Genomic DNA, 16867 nt, shown 5'->3' with positions numbered 1-16867 from the left:
CCATTGGTATCGGATGAGTCAACATCTATCCATACAACACACCAACACCTCTATACACACACGGCCATTCCACCTTGAGTGTTGATAACTACCCTAGATATATAGTTTTCGGTCTGACCGTTTGCTTATATCATCATCATAGAGGCCATGGCTTACGAGATGTCAAAAACGAAGGTGCATGAACGGACAACGAACCTCGGCATCTCTCGGCTTCACTAAAGCTCCTCCCTCCTTTGCGGCCGTACGCACCGAGCATCGATTCCAACACCAAGATACACGGAGTGTTAAACCGAAACGAGAGTCTTGGTAAAGCCTTGATGGGAAGCAGAGAGTGTATGATACATAAGCCAAGGACTGCTCTCGGGAGAAAGGGGACATACCTTCCTCTCTTTCTGTTTTGCTTCATTACAACTTTCTGAGTATTCGCAGACTTCACACTGCAATCATGGCACCATCATACAACTATGAGTACTTCAACGTTACATTTCCTGGAGAATATGTCGCGCAGGTCGAGATCAACAGACCCGAGAAGATGAACGCCTTCAACGAAACGTACGTAAGAACATGTTTCTGATCATCACCACCTTTGCACGAGTCATTTATCATATCATCCATCAACCATCATCAGCATATATCTACGTCCGAGATGGTCTGCAGACTGATGGAAGTGTAGCATGTGGAAGGGCATCGGCCAAATCTTCGAGCGCCTATCTCATGACCCGGATGTACGCTGTGTGGTCCTGACCAGCGCTGGCGACAGAGCCTTCTCGGCAGGTCTCGACGTACAATCAGCATCGGAGACCGGAGTGTTGTCAGGCAACGACGGGATCGATGCTGCAAGAGTGGCACAACGACTCCGTCTCCACATCGATGAGTTCCAAGCAAGCATCAGTCAAATCGAGAAGTGCGAGAAGCGTGAGTTATTGCTGCTGTTGAAGTTGTGTGGAATGTATCTCTGACATTTGTCGGAACAGCCGTGATTGCCGTACTACATGGAGTCTCCTTTGGCCTGGCGCTAGATATGACTCTATGCGCCGACATACGTATCTGTGTCTCTACCACAAAGTTTGCAGTCAAGGAGGTCGACATCGGACTTGCAGCAGATATTGGCACTCTGACTCGCCTACCTAAGGCCAACATCCCCATGTCATTCATCAAGGATGTCGCTCTGACAGCCAGGATATTCACTGCACAGGAGGCTCTGACAGTCGGAATCGTGTCTGCCATCTACGATACCAAGGCTGAGGCTTTGACAAAGGCAGTCGAGAAGGCCACACTGATCGCTAGCAAGAGTCCGGTGGCCATCATGGGTACCAAAGAGGTCTTGAACTACTCGAGGGATCACTCGGTGCAAGATGGTCAGTCGGATGCCAAGATGCTTTCACAATTTATCGTATGCTGACTATGTTCGTCTTAGGTCTAAGATATGTCTCGGTGTGGAATGCGGCGTATTGCAACACTGCAGATGTCACCGACTCGTTGACGGCAGGCATCAAGAAAACCAAGCCTGTGTATGCAAAGCTTTGAGTAAGACGGACGAACAAAGGGAGAGGTAATGAAGGGAGTAAACAGACATTGCTGATTAGACGCGTATGACCAAAGGTCCTAATGCAGTATCATGACATTGAGTATATGTATAATATTCTTTCTCCAGAATCTCGCAGCACAGGGTATCAAAATAAGAGTGAGGAGGTGTTGTTGATCAGTGGTCTACGATAGTCGCCTGAGAGCAGCCGAGCTATTCTCGAGGCCATCCTCGAAGTTGATGGCTCTGGCAAGGCTGATGGCCTCCTTGTAGCGCTTCTTGGCTTCTTTGATGTCTTTGTTCATCTCGGCGAATTCGCCTAGGAACAAGGGTCAGCAACTTGTACAAGCGGAGATTGGGTGTTACGTACCAAGATTGTGTAGAGCAACAGCACAGCCGACATCACATTCCTCATCACGGACTGGCGGCTGGATATCAGCAGCAAGATCGAGAGCCTTTTGAGCCCAGCTCTTAGCATTCTCCAGCAAGACAGCGCGTGACGGAGCCTTTGACTCAGGGGACTGAGGAGGATTCTGCTGAGCGATAGAGATGGCAAGATTGTTCATGAGGATGACGGAATGGCAATCTTTGTCGGCCTTGAAGTTCAGAGCTTGGAGGAAGAGAGGAGTGGCCAAGTAGTGCTTGTTTTGTTCCTCGTAGTTGTGAGCGAGGGCCTCCATGGATGCACCCATCTCGTTGTCGGTCATCCACTCGCCCTCCTTGTCCAGCACAGCGGGCTCTCGTCTGCGTTGCTTTTCGCGTAGCGAAGTCTCTAGAGCCCAAACAAGTCGCTCCTCTGCGGCTTTGGAGTCTTGAACGTATTGGTTCGAGTATAGATCGCCAAGCTTGACGGACATGGCAACAAGCTGCTTCATGATGCGTGTGCGCTTCTCTTTGTGGTCGTCGAGTTGGCCGAACTTTTGCTCCCAGGCCAAGCAGTCGTTTCTCAGAATCTCGAGGACTTGAATGGCTTTGGGGTAGTTCTGGATCTTTTCCATCAGGGCCGAGACCTGGATCTTGACGCCGATGATCTCGTTGGAGAAGGGATCCATGCCGAGGTCATTGGCAATCTCCAGAGCTTGCTTGTAGTACTTGAGGGCATTCTTGGGGTCGAGGTCGATGTTTGTATAGTAGATGGCGCGACGCAGCTTCTGGGCGACGGGCTCGGGGTAGTTGTGGAACGAGGCGATGATGTAGGACGAGTAGAGGTAGTTGGCGTAGGCAATACCAGCAGAGCCGGCGAGGATGGCAGCAGCTGCTAATGAGACCAGGTAGGGATGGGCGGTCCAGAGCTCTTTGGCGCCGCGGGTGAACGAGGCCTTTCCGCGAGACTGTTGGCCTCGATGTGGTGTTCTAGCGTGGAAGCTGATCTGAGAGCGTGTTTTGGCCCGTCCGAGGGACGAGATACAGCGGCTACTGCCTGTGCGTGCTACGGAAGCACCCCGTAGGGCGTTCGTCGCTGGTCGTGAAAACATGGCGGTCGTGTGTGTGTAGCAGCTTGAAAGCTTTCTCAATCGCAACGCCGCTTCACTTTGAACATTGAAAAGACGTCATGATTGACCATCGCCCTCACCTCGACTTTCCACCCGAGTAAACTCACCAATCCTCTTGACATCACTCTACTACATCAACCCACCATGTGCGGCAGATACGCTTTGTCGCTGCGCCCATCGGCAGTGCGCCGTAGATTGCAAGACGAGAACATGCCTGTCGACGACCCTGCCGACCTCGACGATGACGACTCTCGCCAAACCTACAACTTCGCCCCTGGAAACCATGGCTTGGTCTATCGCGCAGACGTCCCCGACTCGGGTGCTGCATCTCAGCCACAAGACAAAGACAAGGCCGCCACCGTCGATGGAGCTGCCACCCATGAAACGCGTTACAAGCTGCAGGCCATGAAATGGGGCCTCATCCCCTTCTGGACAAAGAGATCGCCTGACTATGCCACCATGATGCGCACCATCAACTGCAGAGACGATTCCCTCGCCACTTCGGGCGGTCTCTGGAACACCATGAAGCAACGCAAGAGATGTATTGTCGTATGTGAAGGCTTCTACGAATGGCTCAAGAAGAACAACGGCAAGGACAGAGTCCCTCACTACGTCAAGAGAAAGGACGGCCAACTCATGTGCTTCGCCGGTCTGTGGGACTGCGTCCAGTACGAGGGTCAATCGGACAAGCTCTATACCTACACTGTAATCACCACCGACTCGAATAAACAGCTCAAGTTTCTACACGATCGCATGCCTGTCATTTTCAACAATGGCTCGGACGATCTCAAGACTTGGTTAGATCCTGCCAGATCAGAATGGTCTGTCGAATTACAGTCGCTCCTTAAGCCCTTCGACGGCGAACTTGAGTGCTACCAAGTCGACAAAGCTGTCGGCAAAGTCGGTAACAACTCTCCGTCCTTCATCGTTCCTATTGACAGCAAAGAGAACAAGAACAACATCGCAAACTTCTTCGGAAATCAGAAAAAGCAAGCCAAGAGCGCCAACGAGGAGAGCATAGTGAAGAAACAAGAAGAAGATTTTGATGCAACCAATGGTCAAGTCAAGCAAGAGTCTGATGAGCATCGTGCGACTGTCATCGATGCTCACAACACCGAAGACAACGCACCTCGTCCTCAGGCCAGTGAGGCTCCAGAACACAGCGAATCGACTGCGGTCAAACGTGAACATTCGCCTGATACTGTTGATTCTCAAGAGCCGTCGTCAAAAGTCCAGAAGTCAGAGGGTGGCCAGAGATCTACCATTCGCTCTGGCAGTGGCCGCTCCATGAGAAGCTCCGTCACAAACAACACTCAAGCTAAGTCACCACCCAAGGCCCAGGATGGCTCTCAGAAGATCACAAATTTCTTTGCCAAGTGAGATCATACTGCATGGTTTGCCATCCCAGTAACCACATGCTGTCCGGCATACATGTTCCCCACCAACTCAAATGTCAACCCTAAGCAGCTATATCGAGTGCTGCAGCGGTACCTGGCATCAGCTACACAGAGGCTAGACCATGACGTAAAAGCGTACATGCATTAGCGATTGCGCAGAACGAAGGGGCATGCTGTCAACGGAGAAGGCGTAGGGCTACGTGGTTTGCGACATGCTGCCCTAAACCACTCACTGCTTTGGACAAGCCTGGCTGCGAACGTCAGTCATGTCGTTGGTCAGAGACTCGACCAGCCCAAGCCCCGTACGTTCGAACAAGGGTCATTTTACAAATTAGATGGGTCGTTCGGCAAAAAGGATAGATTGACACTACTCAAATTCCACGTGGTAGCCATATGGCCGGCGGGCCAGACGCTAAATCCGTCGCTCTGTTGAGTTTATTCCCTGCAGTCAGAGGAACGTGACTAGGACGAATTTGTTCCATGCAAGAATTGGTGGAGACGCCGAGTCATTTCGACGAGCGATCCTGCAGCTCTAGTTTTGTGTCTGAGTGTCGCCCTTGCCTCGATCATCTGTCACAGAGTTTGCGTTCTCGCTCAATACTTCCTTGTTTGCTATACTAGATCCTAAAACCATGGTTTCAGAGAGATTCTTGGATGCTCGCGTTGGGTGCTTGGCGTCAAGCATGTACATCGTGACATGGTATGTTTCGGACCGCAAGCGACTGGGCGACCAAGGGCTTTCTCGAATGCTTCTCCCGCTCTTCTCCAAAGAAGAGCCTCTGGTGTCTGATTCAAAGTTCAATCGTTGACGAAACAAAAGACAGACATGCGACCGGCTCAGGCGCGACCGTTTGATGCAACTGCGATTGAAGCGCTGATGCGCCTCTAACCATCAAAGTTGATCGGCGCAAGGTTGCAAGTCCGGCGCGGTGTGGCTGCGAGGTGCAGCGTTTCGGCAAGCCCGAGCGCTCCTCTGTTTCCAAATCTCCCTTGCCTGCATCACACTGCACATGCTGCATGTAGCAATTCCATTTGCCTTACACTCAGAACAGCTATCCTTGACCAACACCGAGTCTTGACAGCCGCCTCGAACAGAGGCTTGGATGAGATGCTCAGGGCTCGTTGTAGGTACCCAACTATAGCATGGAGCAAAAGCAGAGAGCATCACGCATCCAAGCACGTTCGTTCAGAAAAAGCGGCAGTTGTGCAATTGTCCCGATCCCGTTCGGAACAGCGGCACTTGTTAAGAGTGCCCAATAGCTCTGCGGCCTCGTAAGTTATCCCGACAGGGCTGCAGATCCTAAGAGATCTATTGCTCCAGGAGCGCTTGTACCGACACGCGATTGTGCGATGGACGCGCGAGCTGGGATGAACTGTTCTAAATCTCTGTCAAGAGCATGCCGACAACATGTTCGCTGTACATAGTGCTTTCCCTCTCGGCCTTGTCCGGGCATGATTTGACATTGGCCCCTGTCTGTCTGTGTCTTTCGCACCTGGCCGCATGCCTCCTCGGCCCGTGCACCGAAGTCGCGTTCGTTTAATCCCATCCACCAGATGTCCCTGCGCCTACTCCATGGCCCTGTATCTTCTACGCCCTCTTGGTCTCTCGATCCAAGAATACCAACTTTGTTTCCAGCCTCATCGCTTCTGCATGCAGTCATCGCCTGTTATTTGCGCCTTGTCGTCTACTCTGTCGGGCTCTCACTGTGCCCAGACCTCGTTCGAATCAAACATCGGCGTACACAGATATTGTGACTAGGATGAACTGATTTGAGGAGGAACCATTCCCTTGGGTCGCGTGTTCGGAGGTGCTGTCTTTTATTATCTGCCCTACCACTCGCTGAACCACTCTTTCTTCTAAACTACCTTCTGCCTGTCTCTTCCTACTCAGCTTCTATACTTCTGCTTTCCCCACCACAGCACAGCACAGACAAGCAAACGAACCTTCTTTTGTCACACCATCCGTGTCTATGCGCCCCTACTCTGACTGACGTTGCCTCTTCTGCCATTTTTCCAAAGTCGAACCCACTCTGCGATCATGTCCTTCCTGTCGGCACTTCTGTCTGGGAGTCACAACCAGATATCAACACGTCAAGCACTACTGGTTGTCGGTTTGCAAAACGATTTCACTTCTCCTCAGGGTAAACTGCCCGTCAACACCGCTACCGGATATCTTGAGAGGATCAAAGATCTCGTACCTGCCTTTCGCGAACATGGAGAGATCTTCTGGATCACAACCGAGTATCGTGGCAAGCGCTCTGTCAACAATCCATCAGGCTCTGGCTGTATGGTAATAGCAGATGATGGATTCGTGCTCCCGATGGTCAGCAGCGATGATGAGACGAACGACTATCCCACCCGCCCGTCGATGCGATCGAACCGTCGTATCAATCAAGTCATTCAACGAACCATGAACAGATCGGCAGGACTCGAAGCAGACTCTGCACCCTCCTCCCCGGGCGTCGACCAAGATCTCTTTCTCTCCCAGGACAACCCAGAAGACAACTGCTGTTTGCCAGGAAGTTGGGGCGCCGAGTTGTCGCCAGAAGTCAAGGACTTGGTGTCACCCAAAGACGTCAAAGTCGTCAAATCGTACTACTCGGCATTCACATCCTCATCTTTGCTGCTCATGCTACGCGCAAAGCTCATTACAGAAGTCTACGTTGTCGGATGCACCACGAATCTTTCCGTCTACGCTACAGCGCTGGATGCGGCGCAGCATGGTCTCTCAATCAACCTCGTGGAAGACTGTCTCAACTACAGGCTCAAACATAGACACGATCGAGCTGTACAGAAACTCGTAGAGATCATGGGAGCATCTGTCACCACCTCAGCGTCGGTCTTGTCGAGACTGAGAGGCGAAACACACACAGATGAGTCGGGCAATGAGACTGGAACAGGACAATCAGACGTTGACATGGAAGATCAGCCAGCAACCGTACGTGAACCCTCCCTTCCTAGTGGACTCGAATGCTATCTAGAGAGCCTGAGACTGAACGATGACCAATCTCGTGCAGCAGACAGCGCGAAGCACTCTACCTTTAAGCATGCAAAACCTACAAACTCTCAACTTCCAGACACGACAGATCATCGACGCGAGCCAAACTCAAGGCCTGTTGGAAGTCGACGACGCAATGATGACATGCATAACAACAGAACCGTCCAGCCAAGGTCGCGCATGATGCAGAGCCACAACGCCAACGCTGCACCCGTTGGACCGTCTCGCGGCGCTCCAGAAGATCTGAGACTGAACGACCGAAGTCATCCGCTCCAGGAATCGAAATTGGTGGAAACTCGGATGGCGCATGACAATCAACCGAACACACGCTCAAACGACCTGCTGGAGGTAGATCCTACCCTTGAACATGGGCACACATCCATGGGGACCACAGGCGATACACGGATTGGTCAACAAGCTGTCCCTGCAGCGCCCAAGCGAGTGTCGCGCAAGTTGCAGATGAAACAAAAGAATTCCACTCTATTAACTCCCCAGGACAAGATCGGAAGCGGCGATTCAAAGATACTATACGGTCTGCTCGAGCCCGAAGCTGCCGAAGTAGCATTCCAGGATTTGTTCACCGAGGTCCACTGGCAGCGTATGTATCATGCTGCTGGCGAAGTGCCACGACTCGTATGCTGCCAAGGCGACATCGATGATGCGGACGGCAGCATGCCTGTATACCGACATCCCTCGGACCAATCGCTTCCTCTCCTCCGTTGGAGTCCGGTCGTCGCGAAGATCAAACACAAAGCCGAAGAAAGAGTTGGACACAAGCTGAATCACGCTTTGATACAGCTGTACCGAAGCGGACAAGATCACATCTCTGAGCATTCGGACAAGACATTGGACATTGTGCATGGCAGCAACATTGTCAATGTCTCACTAGGTGCGCAGCGGATCATGAGGCTCCGCACCAAACGTCCCACAGCCGTCCATGATGCAGCGTCGTCGAGTCCTGACAAGCAAAAGAGATCTGGCGATGCGCAGACACGAGCGGAAGATGACCGCTCTCGCGTCACACAACGCATCCCCATGCCTCACAACAGCATGTTCGTCATGGGTCTGGAAACGAACGCTTCTTGGCTACATGGAATCATGCCGGACAAGCGTCCAAGTGCAGAGCACATCCCCGCCGAGTCTGCGTACGGCAACATGCGCATCTCCATAACTTTCCGACACATCGGCACCTTTCTGTCGGCCGACTCGAAATTCATCTGGGGGCAAGGTGCTGTCGCAAAGGACAAGATGGAGGCGATGCCGACCGTCAATGGCAAACCTGAAGAGAGCCAGCGACTCATCAATGCGTTTGGGATTGAGAACCAGGTAACAGCACCTCGGTGGGAAAGCATCTATGGAACAGGCTTCGACGTCTTGCACCTCAAATCCGAGCTGCCTGAACGCGAAAAGCCCATGCTGTTTCTGTCTGGTGACGAAGCTACCGACACTGCTGTCACGGCTCGTCTTTCCGAGCTGGGTGTCGATGCTGATGTTATCGTACCGCCAACTGAGCAGTTGACCAACAGCCTCATAGATGCGAACGGTAATTCCCTGGTTGTTACATCAGCACATCAACGTGTCATCTGCTTTAGGCAAGCGGGAGGCATGCATACTGAGGTGCAAGGCAAAATTGCCATCTTGAGGCTGTTGGATGGTAAAAAGTCGCATGATTAGAGAAAGGAATGGAATTCAACACGAGAATGAGATAGGATTTTTGAGCACTCTTGCAGCTTCTCCCAAGTTGTAGCGTTCTCACTCGGCCTCTGAATTGTGAACTATGACTGAATGTGTAGAAGATTAGTGTTTTCGAGATACAATTTCACGAGCGACCGTCTCGACTGCTCCCTCGGTAATTCAAGTCTGTGCCATTTCTTCGATCCAGCCTGAATGTCTTAGTCGTAAGACAACACAGGCCATCCCTGGATGTAATTGATGTAGTTCCAACCCAGGAACTTGAGCTCATCAAGGTATAGCGGGTTTAGGATAGTGTTGACGTAGTGATAGTACAAGACATCACGTCCATGGTAGTTGGTCAAGACTGCCTGACCACCAGGACCATACTGCAAGAGTTAAGCGTATATCCAAAATAAGTCGGGGAACTTCATAACTTACGACGTAATCATGGCTGCCGTAGACGATGTAGCCACCGCCGTTCTTGAGGTCTACTCCGTTACGGTCGACGAAAGGTCCCGTGGCTGATCTGGAACGGCCAACACGAATAGAGTATCTGCTGAGAATCAGAAAACCGCAACAGAGGGTTGGAAACAGCAGGAACTTACTCTTGTCCAGGCGCTGGGAGAGCAGAGACGTTGTAGCCACAGCACGAGCCATGACTGTACCAGAGATAATACCAACTGTCGTGACGGCTCAAGTAAGGGCCTTCCTCTGCTTGTGGGCTCACAGGATCCAAGCTCAGCTGTGTAGGATCAGGAGACCAGACAACGCTGAGCAAGTCCTTGGCCAACTGGAATTGCCAGATGTCGCTCCAGAAGCTACCGTATGTGAGGTAGGGGATCTTGGTTTTTGGGTCGATGAAGAGGTTTGCGTCGATTGCATTTGTGATGTTCAGGGGCGACGGAGCAGTGGTGTTTGAAGTCAGAACGGCACCGTGATCGGTCCAGCTGCCGGGTCTCAAGGTCTTTGAGGTAGCGAGTCCGATGCTAGAGAATTGGCTGCCGAATTGCGAGACAGCATAGTAGCAGTAGTATGTATCTCCGACCTTGTGCACATCAGGAGCCCATGGATCGGTGCTTCCTGTGTTGTTGATAATGCTAGAGCCATCCAGTACTGATCCAATGGGCTCCCAGTATCCATCCAGAGAGTTGGGCTGTGAAGCTCTGCTGATAACAACCAAGCCGTGAGTTGAGAACGAGTAGTAATGGCCATCAGGGCCCATCACAATCTGAATCTGTTCAGTCCACGATCATCAGGCTGCTAAAGCTTCGAGACATACCGACGGATCGTGCAGATGAACACCACCCCATCCATCGTAACTCTGGTTGGCTCCAGGGTTGGAGACACCGGTAATGTTGTGAGGCAGAGGCCAAGAAGCGTTCGAGAAAGGATCGGGTTTGCTGTTCGAAGGTATAGCGACTGCTTGGGTGGCTAGTGAAGCCACCACCAGGGCGCCGATCTTGGTGATCAGTGAATACATCTGGAATGTCTGTCGCGTGGTTGATATTGCTGATCTGCTGTAATGAAACACAGGCATATTGTCTCTTTATATGTTTGTAACATGGAAATGGTCCAGGCATCATCGCCCACCGGAAGACTCGACCGTGCTGCATAAAGACATGGGTGCTTTCAAATTATCCTTTGACGATCTCAGGGATTCATAGATGAGTCTGAGATGCAGCCCGCCATCATGCAGTCGTTGATGAATGGTTTCTCCGCAGGTGTTTTCCTGTCTGTGGGGCTCCAGGGCGGGGTAGATGCATGATTTCTCCGGAGATTGGCAGGATAAGGGCAAGAAGAGAGATGCAATCCTGGCAGGTTATATTGGAGCGTGATCACCAAGGGCTCGAGGGTAAATGTTGACGGCAAGTTCGATGCATAGCGTCAGGGGCTGTGCAATTGTCGAGCAAGTTGGTAGGAAGTTCAAGAAGCCAAAGTAGGTGCATGTCGGTAAAATAGATGTATACCTTCCTTGTCGAGGTCGGCTGAATCTGATCTTCTGCCGATATAGAAGAATATCGTGTTTCAAAACTTCAGCATCAATTGTACAGAGTCCGCCAAGCTGATCAGATATGCTTGCTCCCTCACTCGGAACATATTGATATGGTCTTTGGTGACTAGGTTGAGGTGTCACAGAACAAGAACCAACCGACTCGCCTGCTTCTTGAAAGAGGTTCTCGGCTACTTGAGATCTTCCTAATCGCTAAGCTTGGTGCTCAGCATCGTCTCTTGTGAGTCTTGAAAACAATTGCGCTGCAAGACTGCCTCCATCTTCCGAGACTACCATCGGGTGAATATGCAGATATCAAGCTGCAATCCGCCGGAAATGATACATTACGTTCGTCGATTCCAGTCTTCCGGAGACCTTTGGTTTCCAGCAGCTACGCGCTTGATAGCTCTTGATAGATGTCTTGCGTAGGATCGAACCTTGGGCTGGATTTGTACTTGATCGTCTCATAGTCGATACGCTACGTTGGCTCCCTCGTGCTTGTGCATGAACAGGCCTGACCCGAATGAACAATAGTGTGTGCCCATCTGTGTAGAAAGGGAGAGATCGATGGCTCCAACGCGGAAGAGGTCGCGTGTGAGGGCGCGAAGCACGGACGACACATTCACCAGCCATTTCTCTATCTCGACCGACCGATCATCTTTAGTAGTTATCCTCAACCACGTCCGACTTCAAGCTGCGGACCTTTGTTTCCTGTTGGCACCGGTTGGTCATGGACGTGCATCTCAAGATGAACGTTAGGCGTCAGCAGCTCTCTGATACGATTCTCTCCTTGAGCCTCTCCACCCTACGCTTGAATGAGCCCGCTCGCCCAATGACATGAATCCTTCAAGGACGATAGCTGAAGCGCAAGATACTGTCGCCTTCTGTTTCCTCTTTGGTACAGCATCGAGTTCCGCACGCGCAAGCAAAAGAGGCTCTCCTCTGACGAACCCGGAGACGACATAAGGGACTGGCCGGTGGCCACGCATAAACCTTCCAAAAACAGCTGCGCGATCTTCTCACATCTGGTCCGTGGCCGTTCACACCAAGCTGCCATGGATCTAGGCTGTATTTTCCGTCCTTTAGATTGGCTCTTCGATGAATGTCCTCCCAACTAAAGTTCAACTGAGAAGCGGGGAAAACGAATTACGGCTTGGAATTGGTCACGCCCTTGAACATCTCCTCCTTATCACTTGTTGGTTTTTGAGGCTGCTGGAAATACTGGATGACACGGCATGTACTGCAGTATTGCCTATCATCTGTATCGTGGCTGCGATATAACACATGAAGGCTTCGCACCTTACTTCGTGCGCGATATTCAACAATTCTCTGCTTTGTGGCTGAATAGTCGACAGAATCATCACCCATTGGCATTTATTACATCCATCCATTGATGAGTCGCTCGTCCCTGTACGGAGACGCGGCCATGGACCTGAAATCCACTGATGTCGGCAGGCAAAGCTATGAGGATGCCCGAGATCTGGTCGCATTCGGTCACACTGAAGAATTGACAAGGAAGTTCTCGCCATGGAGCATGCTCGCTCTCTCTTTCTCCATTCTGGGCACGTACGCTACGTTCGCCCAAGATCTAGCATCCGGATTGACCAACGGTGGTGCCATCACAATCCTGTGGGGTCTCGTCCTCGTCTTTGTGTGTAACCTCTGCGTTGCACTTAGCTTGGGCGAGTTGTGCAGTGCTATGCCTACTGCTCTTGGCCAGGCTTACTGGATGCACTCATTGTGGCATACTCCAACGGGAAGATTTGCATCTTACATGTGTGCCTGGATCAACACCTTTGGCTGGTGGACCCTCAATGCTTCCCTTGTGGCATTTGCAACCAACTTCCTCCTCGGCATCAAGCTCATGTACGACCCAGATTGGAAAGGTGCCGGCACGGGATGGGTTGAGTTCTTGGTGTATCTGGGCATCACCGCGTTGTTCACAGGCTTCAATCTCGTGGCCTGCAGGAATGACAAGATCCTACCCTGGTTCAACAACATCGTTGGCATTCAATTTACTGCCCTGTTCTTCATCCTCAGTCTCGCATTGCTCATCTCTGTCGGCACTAAGCAAGGACTCGAATTCCAGCCACCATCGTTTGCATTCGGTGCTTGGATCAACGAGACTGGCTGGCCGTCGGGTGTGGTCTGGTTCACTGGTCTTGTTCAAGCGGCCTACGGTTTGACAGCTTTCGACTCGGTACGTACATTGATCTCCAAGGACGGAGACACTTACTGATATGCTCCACTCATAGGTCGTCCACATGATAGAAGAGCTCCCGAACCCTCGCGTCAACGCTCCCCGTGCCATCTGGCTGTCGGTCGTCCTCGGCGCCGTGACTGGATTCATCTTTATGCTCATATGTCTCTTCTGCATCCAAGATGTTGACAGAGTCATCAACACACCAACCGGCTTGCCATTCATGCAACTCGTCCAGGACTGTGTTGGTCTTGAAGGCACTGCTGTGTTGATGGCGCTCTTCATCATGAACAGCATGGGCCAAGGCATCTCCATCACCACGACCGGTAGTCGATTGACTTGGGGCTTCGCTCGCGACAACGGCTTGCCCTTTTCCAAATACATCAAGAAAGTCAACAAGAAGTGGAAGGTCCCACCACTCGCCCTGATCCTCCAAGGCGTACTCATGGGCTTAGTCGGTCTCCTGTATCTGTTTGCGAACACTGTGCTCGAGGCTATCTTGAGTGTCGCCACTATTGCCTTGACAATCTCCTACGCCATGCCCATCTTGACGCTTTTGTTTGTGGGTCGCAACAAACTACCTGCAGGCGGGCAGTTTGGACTGGGCAAATACGGACCGGTGATCAACTGGATCAGTGTGGTATACTGTGTCGTCACGACAGTCATCTTCTTCTTCCCAGGCGAGCCCAACCCATCACCGGCAGACATGAACTACGCCATTGCTGTATTTGGCGTCATGCTCGTCGTCTCTATCGTCTTTTGGGTCGTCAAGGGTCGCAAGACGTACCTGCGAGTGGATCCGTCCGAGCAAGTGGTGCTTGAAGCACTGCATCTCGAGGATAGTTATACTGAGGTCCCTGCACCATCACGAGGCGATGCAAAAGTGATGAGTTGATGATTTAGAGTAGCTTTCTGTATCATAGCATGTTGTAATTCTTATTCCCTTAGTCTTGTACGTCCCCATGTACGTAATTGTGATCACGTTCCTCCTATTTGAGGAAGAAGCCAGGGAATGTGGGATCGCTTGGATCGATGAAGAAGTTGTGACGGCCAGTCAGATAGGCGTTTCCTCTGACCTCTGGTATGCAAGTTGGGAACTGTGAACCCTCATCCTGCTGTTGAGAAACAACCCTAGCTTCAAAAGTAGTGTTGATGATGGAATGATGGATGAGTTTCTTGTTCCCGTTCAACTTCCCCTGTGCCAACAAAGTAGCCACTCGAGCGCCAGTGCCACTGCCACAGGGAGATCTGTCGATTGCGCCTTCTGCATATACAGTGACGTTTCTCTGTTCAATAGCCTCGTCGGTTTCGCTGAGTGTCTCAAAGAAAACGATGGTGTATAGAGAAGTGTCTTTGTGCTCTCCACGTACTCCAACCTCAGCCTTGACCTGTCGGGCAACCTCGATAAAGCGTTGAGCATTGGACGGCTTGATCTCCATATCGACAGCACGAGCATCGACGGATGCACAAGTGGCTCCTCCCCAAGAGAGATCGACTTTAAGTTGTAGAGACTCTGAGCCAGGTAGAGAGATGTTTACAGGCAGCTCTTTGGCAAATTGGTAACTGGGAACGTTGATGAAGTTCACATGTACCACTTTGCCGTTTTCGAAGTTGACCTCTGCGGTCACTCTGCCAGAAGGCACGTCGATTTTGACTTCGACCGAGCCATCCTGGACAGACTCTACCAGTCCTTTGGCTATGGCCCATCGTCCCAACGCGATAGTTCCATGACCACAAGCCGTAGAGAATCCATCTCTATGCCAGAACAGGACACCGAAATGGGCACCAGAGTCGTTGGGAGGAACGATGAAACCTCCATACATATCTGCATGGCCTCTTGGTTCATGGCAGAGAGATTGGCGTAGAACATCCAGAGGATGATTTGGCTGGTTTATGATGTTGAGGCGACGTTCCCATACTGTGTTTCCTGTGGTGGTGCAGTGGGGTGGTAGATCCGAGATGATGCGGAAGGGCTCGCCGGCGGTGTGCCAGTCTTCTGTTTGTACCCAGAATGCTTCTCTCTCAGACATGGTTGTTTCTGTGTTAGTATGTCGGACAAATTGGGTGCTTACTTGTAGTTTTGATTCACGCCCTTCAATAGACATGAGTTATAGCTGTGGCAAGATGCCCCCACTCATGCGGGTGGTCATAAATCCATATCAACCAAAAGATATTGATAAATCATCCCTAGCCTTGATACGGCCAGACTCTACTCGCACTGATGATATATTAAGAGTACGAGGACTGTTCTAGACATTAGATAGTCGCGGATAAGCTGTTGTTGAATGGAAGATAGAAAACAACAAGTCAAGATCAGGGTGTCCCTGGACGCAAGCTTATGCAAGGTTATGCAGTAGCCTTGGCGTCCGTAATGAACAGGGAGCACAACCTAAGGAGATCTGGGGGATGTCGTTTCTCGCAGAAGGCGCTACGTTTACCCAAAATAAAGGAGAGCTTTGCTTCTCTCACGCCCAACCACTCGGACAGATCAGAAGAGAGAGAGGCCCAAAAGGACCGGCGAGCAAGGAAAAGATGGAATCCCGAACAAGCTTCTTGGTGCGACTGCTCCTACTGGCACTGCTGCCCCTCAGCTTCGCCCTCAAGTTCGACATCCAGGCCCATCCCGGAGCAGAGTCGGCCAGCAAGGAACGCTGCATTCGCAACTTTGTCGCAAAGGACCAGCTTGTCGTCGTGACGGCAACCATCAGCGGACACAGAGGAGATGGCCAGGTTCTGAACTTGCACGTGAGTGGCCCTGGATTGAGTACAAGGAGAGTTGGACGGAAATGCTGACATGGTATTTCTCGTCTAGATCAAGGATGCCGTCGGCAATGACTATCACAGACCTCGCGATGTCGCTGGCGAGGGTCGCTACGCTTTCACCTCTCACGCCGATTCCGCCTTTGATGTCTGCTTCGAGAACATCCTGACCTCAAGTACGCTTGCCCAACCATTTATACCAACAATGAATGTCACACTAACGGCACATGTGCGAAACAGGCAACGGAGTCCCGAACCCTAGCCGTCACGTTGAACTCGATATCGACATTGGTGCCGATGCAAAGGACTGGTCCGCCATTCAAGCCGGCGAGAAGCTTCAACCCGTCGAGACCGAACTGCGCAGAATTGAAGAGATGGTTGCTGAGGTTGTCGCCGAATTGGATTACCTTCGTATCCGTGAGCAAAAGCTGAGAGACACCAACGAGAGCACCAATGAGCGTGTCAAGTGGTTCGCCTTTGGCACCATGGGTATGCTGGTCGGTTTGGGCGCATGGCAGATTGTCTACCTGCGTGCCTACTTCAGGTATGTGCTTGCAATTGGTCATGCATTCATCACAAGCTTACGCGATATCACAGATCGAAGCACCTCATCTAGACGAGATGGACGGTATAATGCATTTCATGTCATTTCAGGTTGGAGAGCTGCGCCTATAACGTGTGCAGCAATGGTTCATAGGTACTGTATCAGCAATTACAGCCTTCTCTCCCTGTTTGTGCCTTCTCTTCGTTCTCTTCTTTGGCCAGCCATAAAGCAACAGTAAACTCGACCGGTTTGCCCGCCAGACGCGAGCCTCGAATCTCCAAGAACC

General features: G+C 51.4%; 8 protein-coding genes across 8 annotated transcripts; 5 read left to right on the top strand and 3 right to left on the bottom strand.

Annotated features, from left to right (window-relative positions):
- Positions 1–445: 445 nt before the first annotated feature.
- Positions 446–1527, top strand: M436DRAFT_60671 (ClpP/crotonase; the record flags this gene model as incomplete). The annotated part of the gene is made up of 4 exons (XM_013575596.1): positions 446–552; positions 674–915; positions 975–1358; positions 1418–1527. The coding sequence occupies 4 exons, from the start codon at positions 446–448 to the stop codon at positions 1525–1527; spliced, it is 843 nt and encodes a 280-aa protein (XP_013431050.1).
- Positions 1528–1710: 183 nt separating this feature from the next.
- Positions 1711–3000, bottom strand: M436DRAFT_78601 (uncharacterized protein; the record flags this gene model as incomplete). The annotated part of the gene is made up of 2 exons (XM_013575915.1): positions 1711–1844; positions 1896–3000. The coding sequence occupies 2 exons, from the start codon at positions 2998–3000 to the stop codon at positions 1711–1713; spliced, it is 1239 nt and encodes a 412-aa protein (XP_013431369.1).
- Positions 3001–3162: 162 nt separating this feature from the next.
- M436DRAFT_38558 (DUF159-domain-containing protein) lies at positions 3163–4398 on the top strand (the record flags this gene model as incomplete). The annotated part of the gene is made up of 1 exon (XM_013575380.1): positions 3163–4398. One exon carries the CDS (start codon positions 3163–3165, stop codon positions 4396–4398), a length of 1236 nt encoding a protein of 411 aa, XP_013430834.1.
- A 3474-nt stretch (positions 4399–7872) lies between these two features.
- Positions 7873–9087, top strand: M436DRAFT_37251 (uncharacterized protein; the record flags this gene model as incomplete). The annotated part of the gene is made up of 1 exon (XM_013575139.1): positions 7873–9087. One exon carries the CDS (start codon positions 7873–7875, stop codon positions 9085–9087), a length of 1215 nt encoding a protein of 404 aa, XP_013430593.1.
- A 218-nt stretch (positions 9088–9305) lies between these two features.
- Positions 9306–10309, bottom strand: M436DRAFT_38365 (glycoside hydrolase family 43 protein; the record flags this gene model as incomplete). The annotated part of the gene is made up of 3 exons (XM_013575345.1): positions 9306–9473; positions 9526–9640; positions 9693–10309. 3 exons carry the CDS (start codon positions 10307–10309, stop codon positions 9306–9308), a joined length of 900 nt encoding a protein of 299 aa, XP_013430799.1.
- Positions 10310–12503: 2194 nt separating this feature from the next.
- Positions 12504–14172, top strand: M436DRAFT_38655 (amino acid transporter; the record flags this gene model as incomplete). The annotated part of the gene is made up of 2 exons (XM_013575399.1): positions 12504–13277; positions 13333–14172. The coding sequence occupies 2 exons, from the start codon at positions 12504–12506 to the stop codon at positions 14170–14172; spliced, it is 1614 nt and encodes a 537-aa protein (XP_013430853.1).
- A 94-nt stretch (positions 14173–14266) lies between these two features.
- Positions 14267–15307, bottom strand: M436DRAFT_37520 (Diaminopimelate epimerase-like protein; the record flags this gene model as incomplete). The annotated part of the gene is made up of 1 exon (XM_013575197.1): positions 14267–15307. One exon carries the CDS (start codon positions 15305–15307, stop codon positions 14267–14269), a length of 1041 nt encoding a protein of 346 aa, XP_013430651.1.
- A 502-nt stretch (positions 15308–15809) lies between these two features.
- M436DRAFT_60664 (endoplasmic reticulum vesicle protein 25 precursor) lies at positions 15810–16653 on the top strand (the record flags this gene model as incomplete). Its single annotated transcript, XM_013575595.1, has 4 exons — positions 15810–16022; positions 16090–16213; positions 16278–16581; positions 16635–16653. 4 exons carry the CDS (start codon positions 15810–15812, stop codon positions 16651–16653), a joined length of 660 nt encoding a protein of 219 aa, XP_013431049.1.
- Between the last annotated feature and the right edge of the window lie 214 nt (positions 16654–16867).

This window comes from Aureobasidium namibiae, assembly GCF_000721765.1.
Source record: "Aureobasidium namibiae CBS 147.97 unplaced genomic scaffold scaffold_2, whole genome shotgun sequence".
NCBI classification, from domain to species: domain Eukaryota; kingdom Fungi; phylum Ascomycota; class Dothideomycetes; order Dothideales; family Saccotheciaceae; genus Aureobasidium; species Aureobasidium namibiae.
This window is presented reverse-complemented; position numbering and strand designations above follow the sequence as displayed.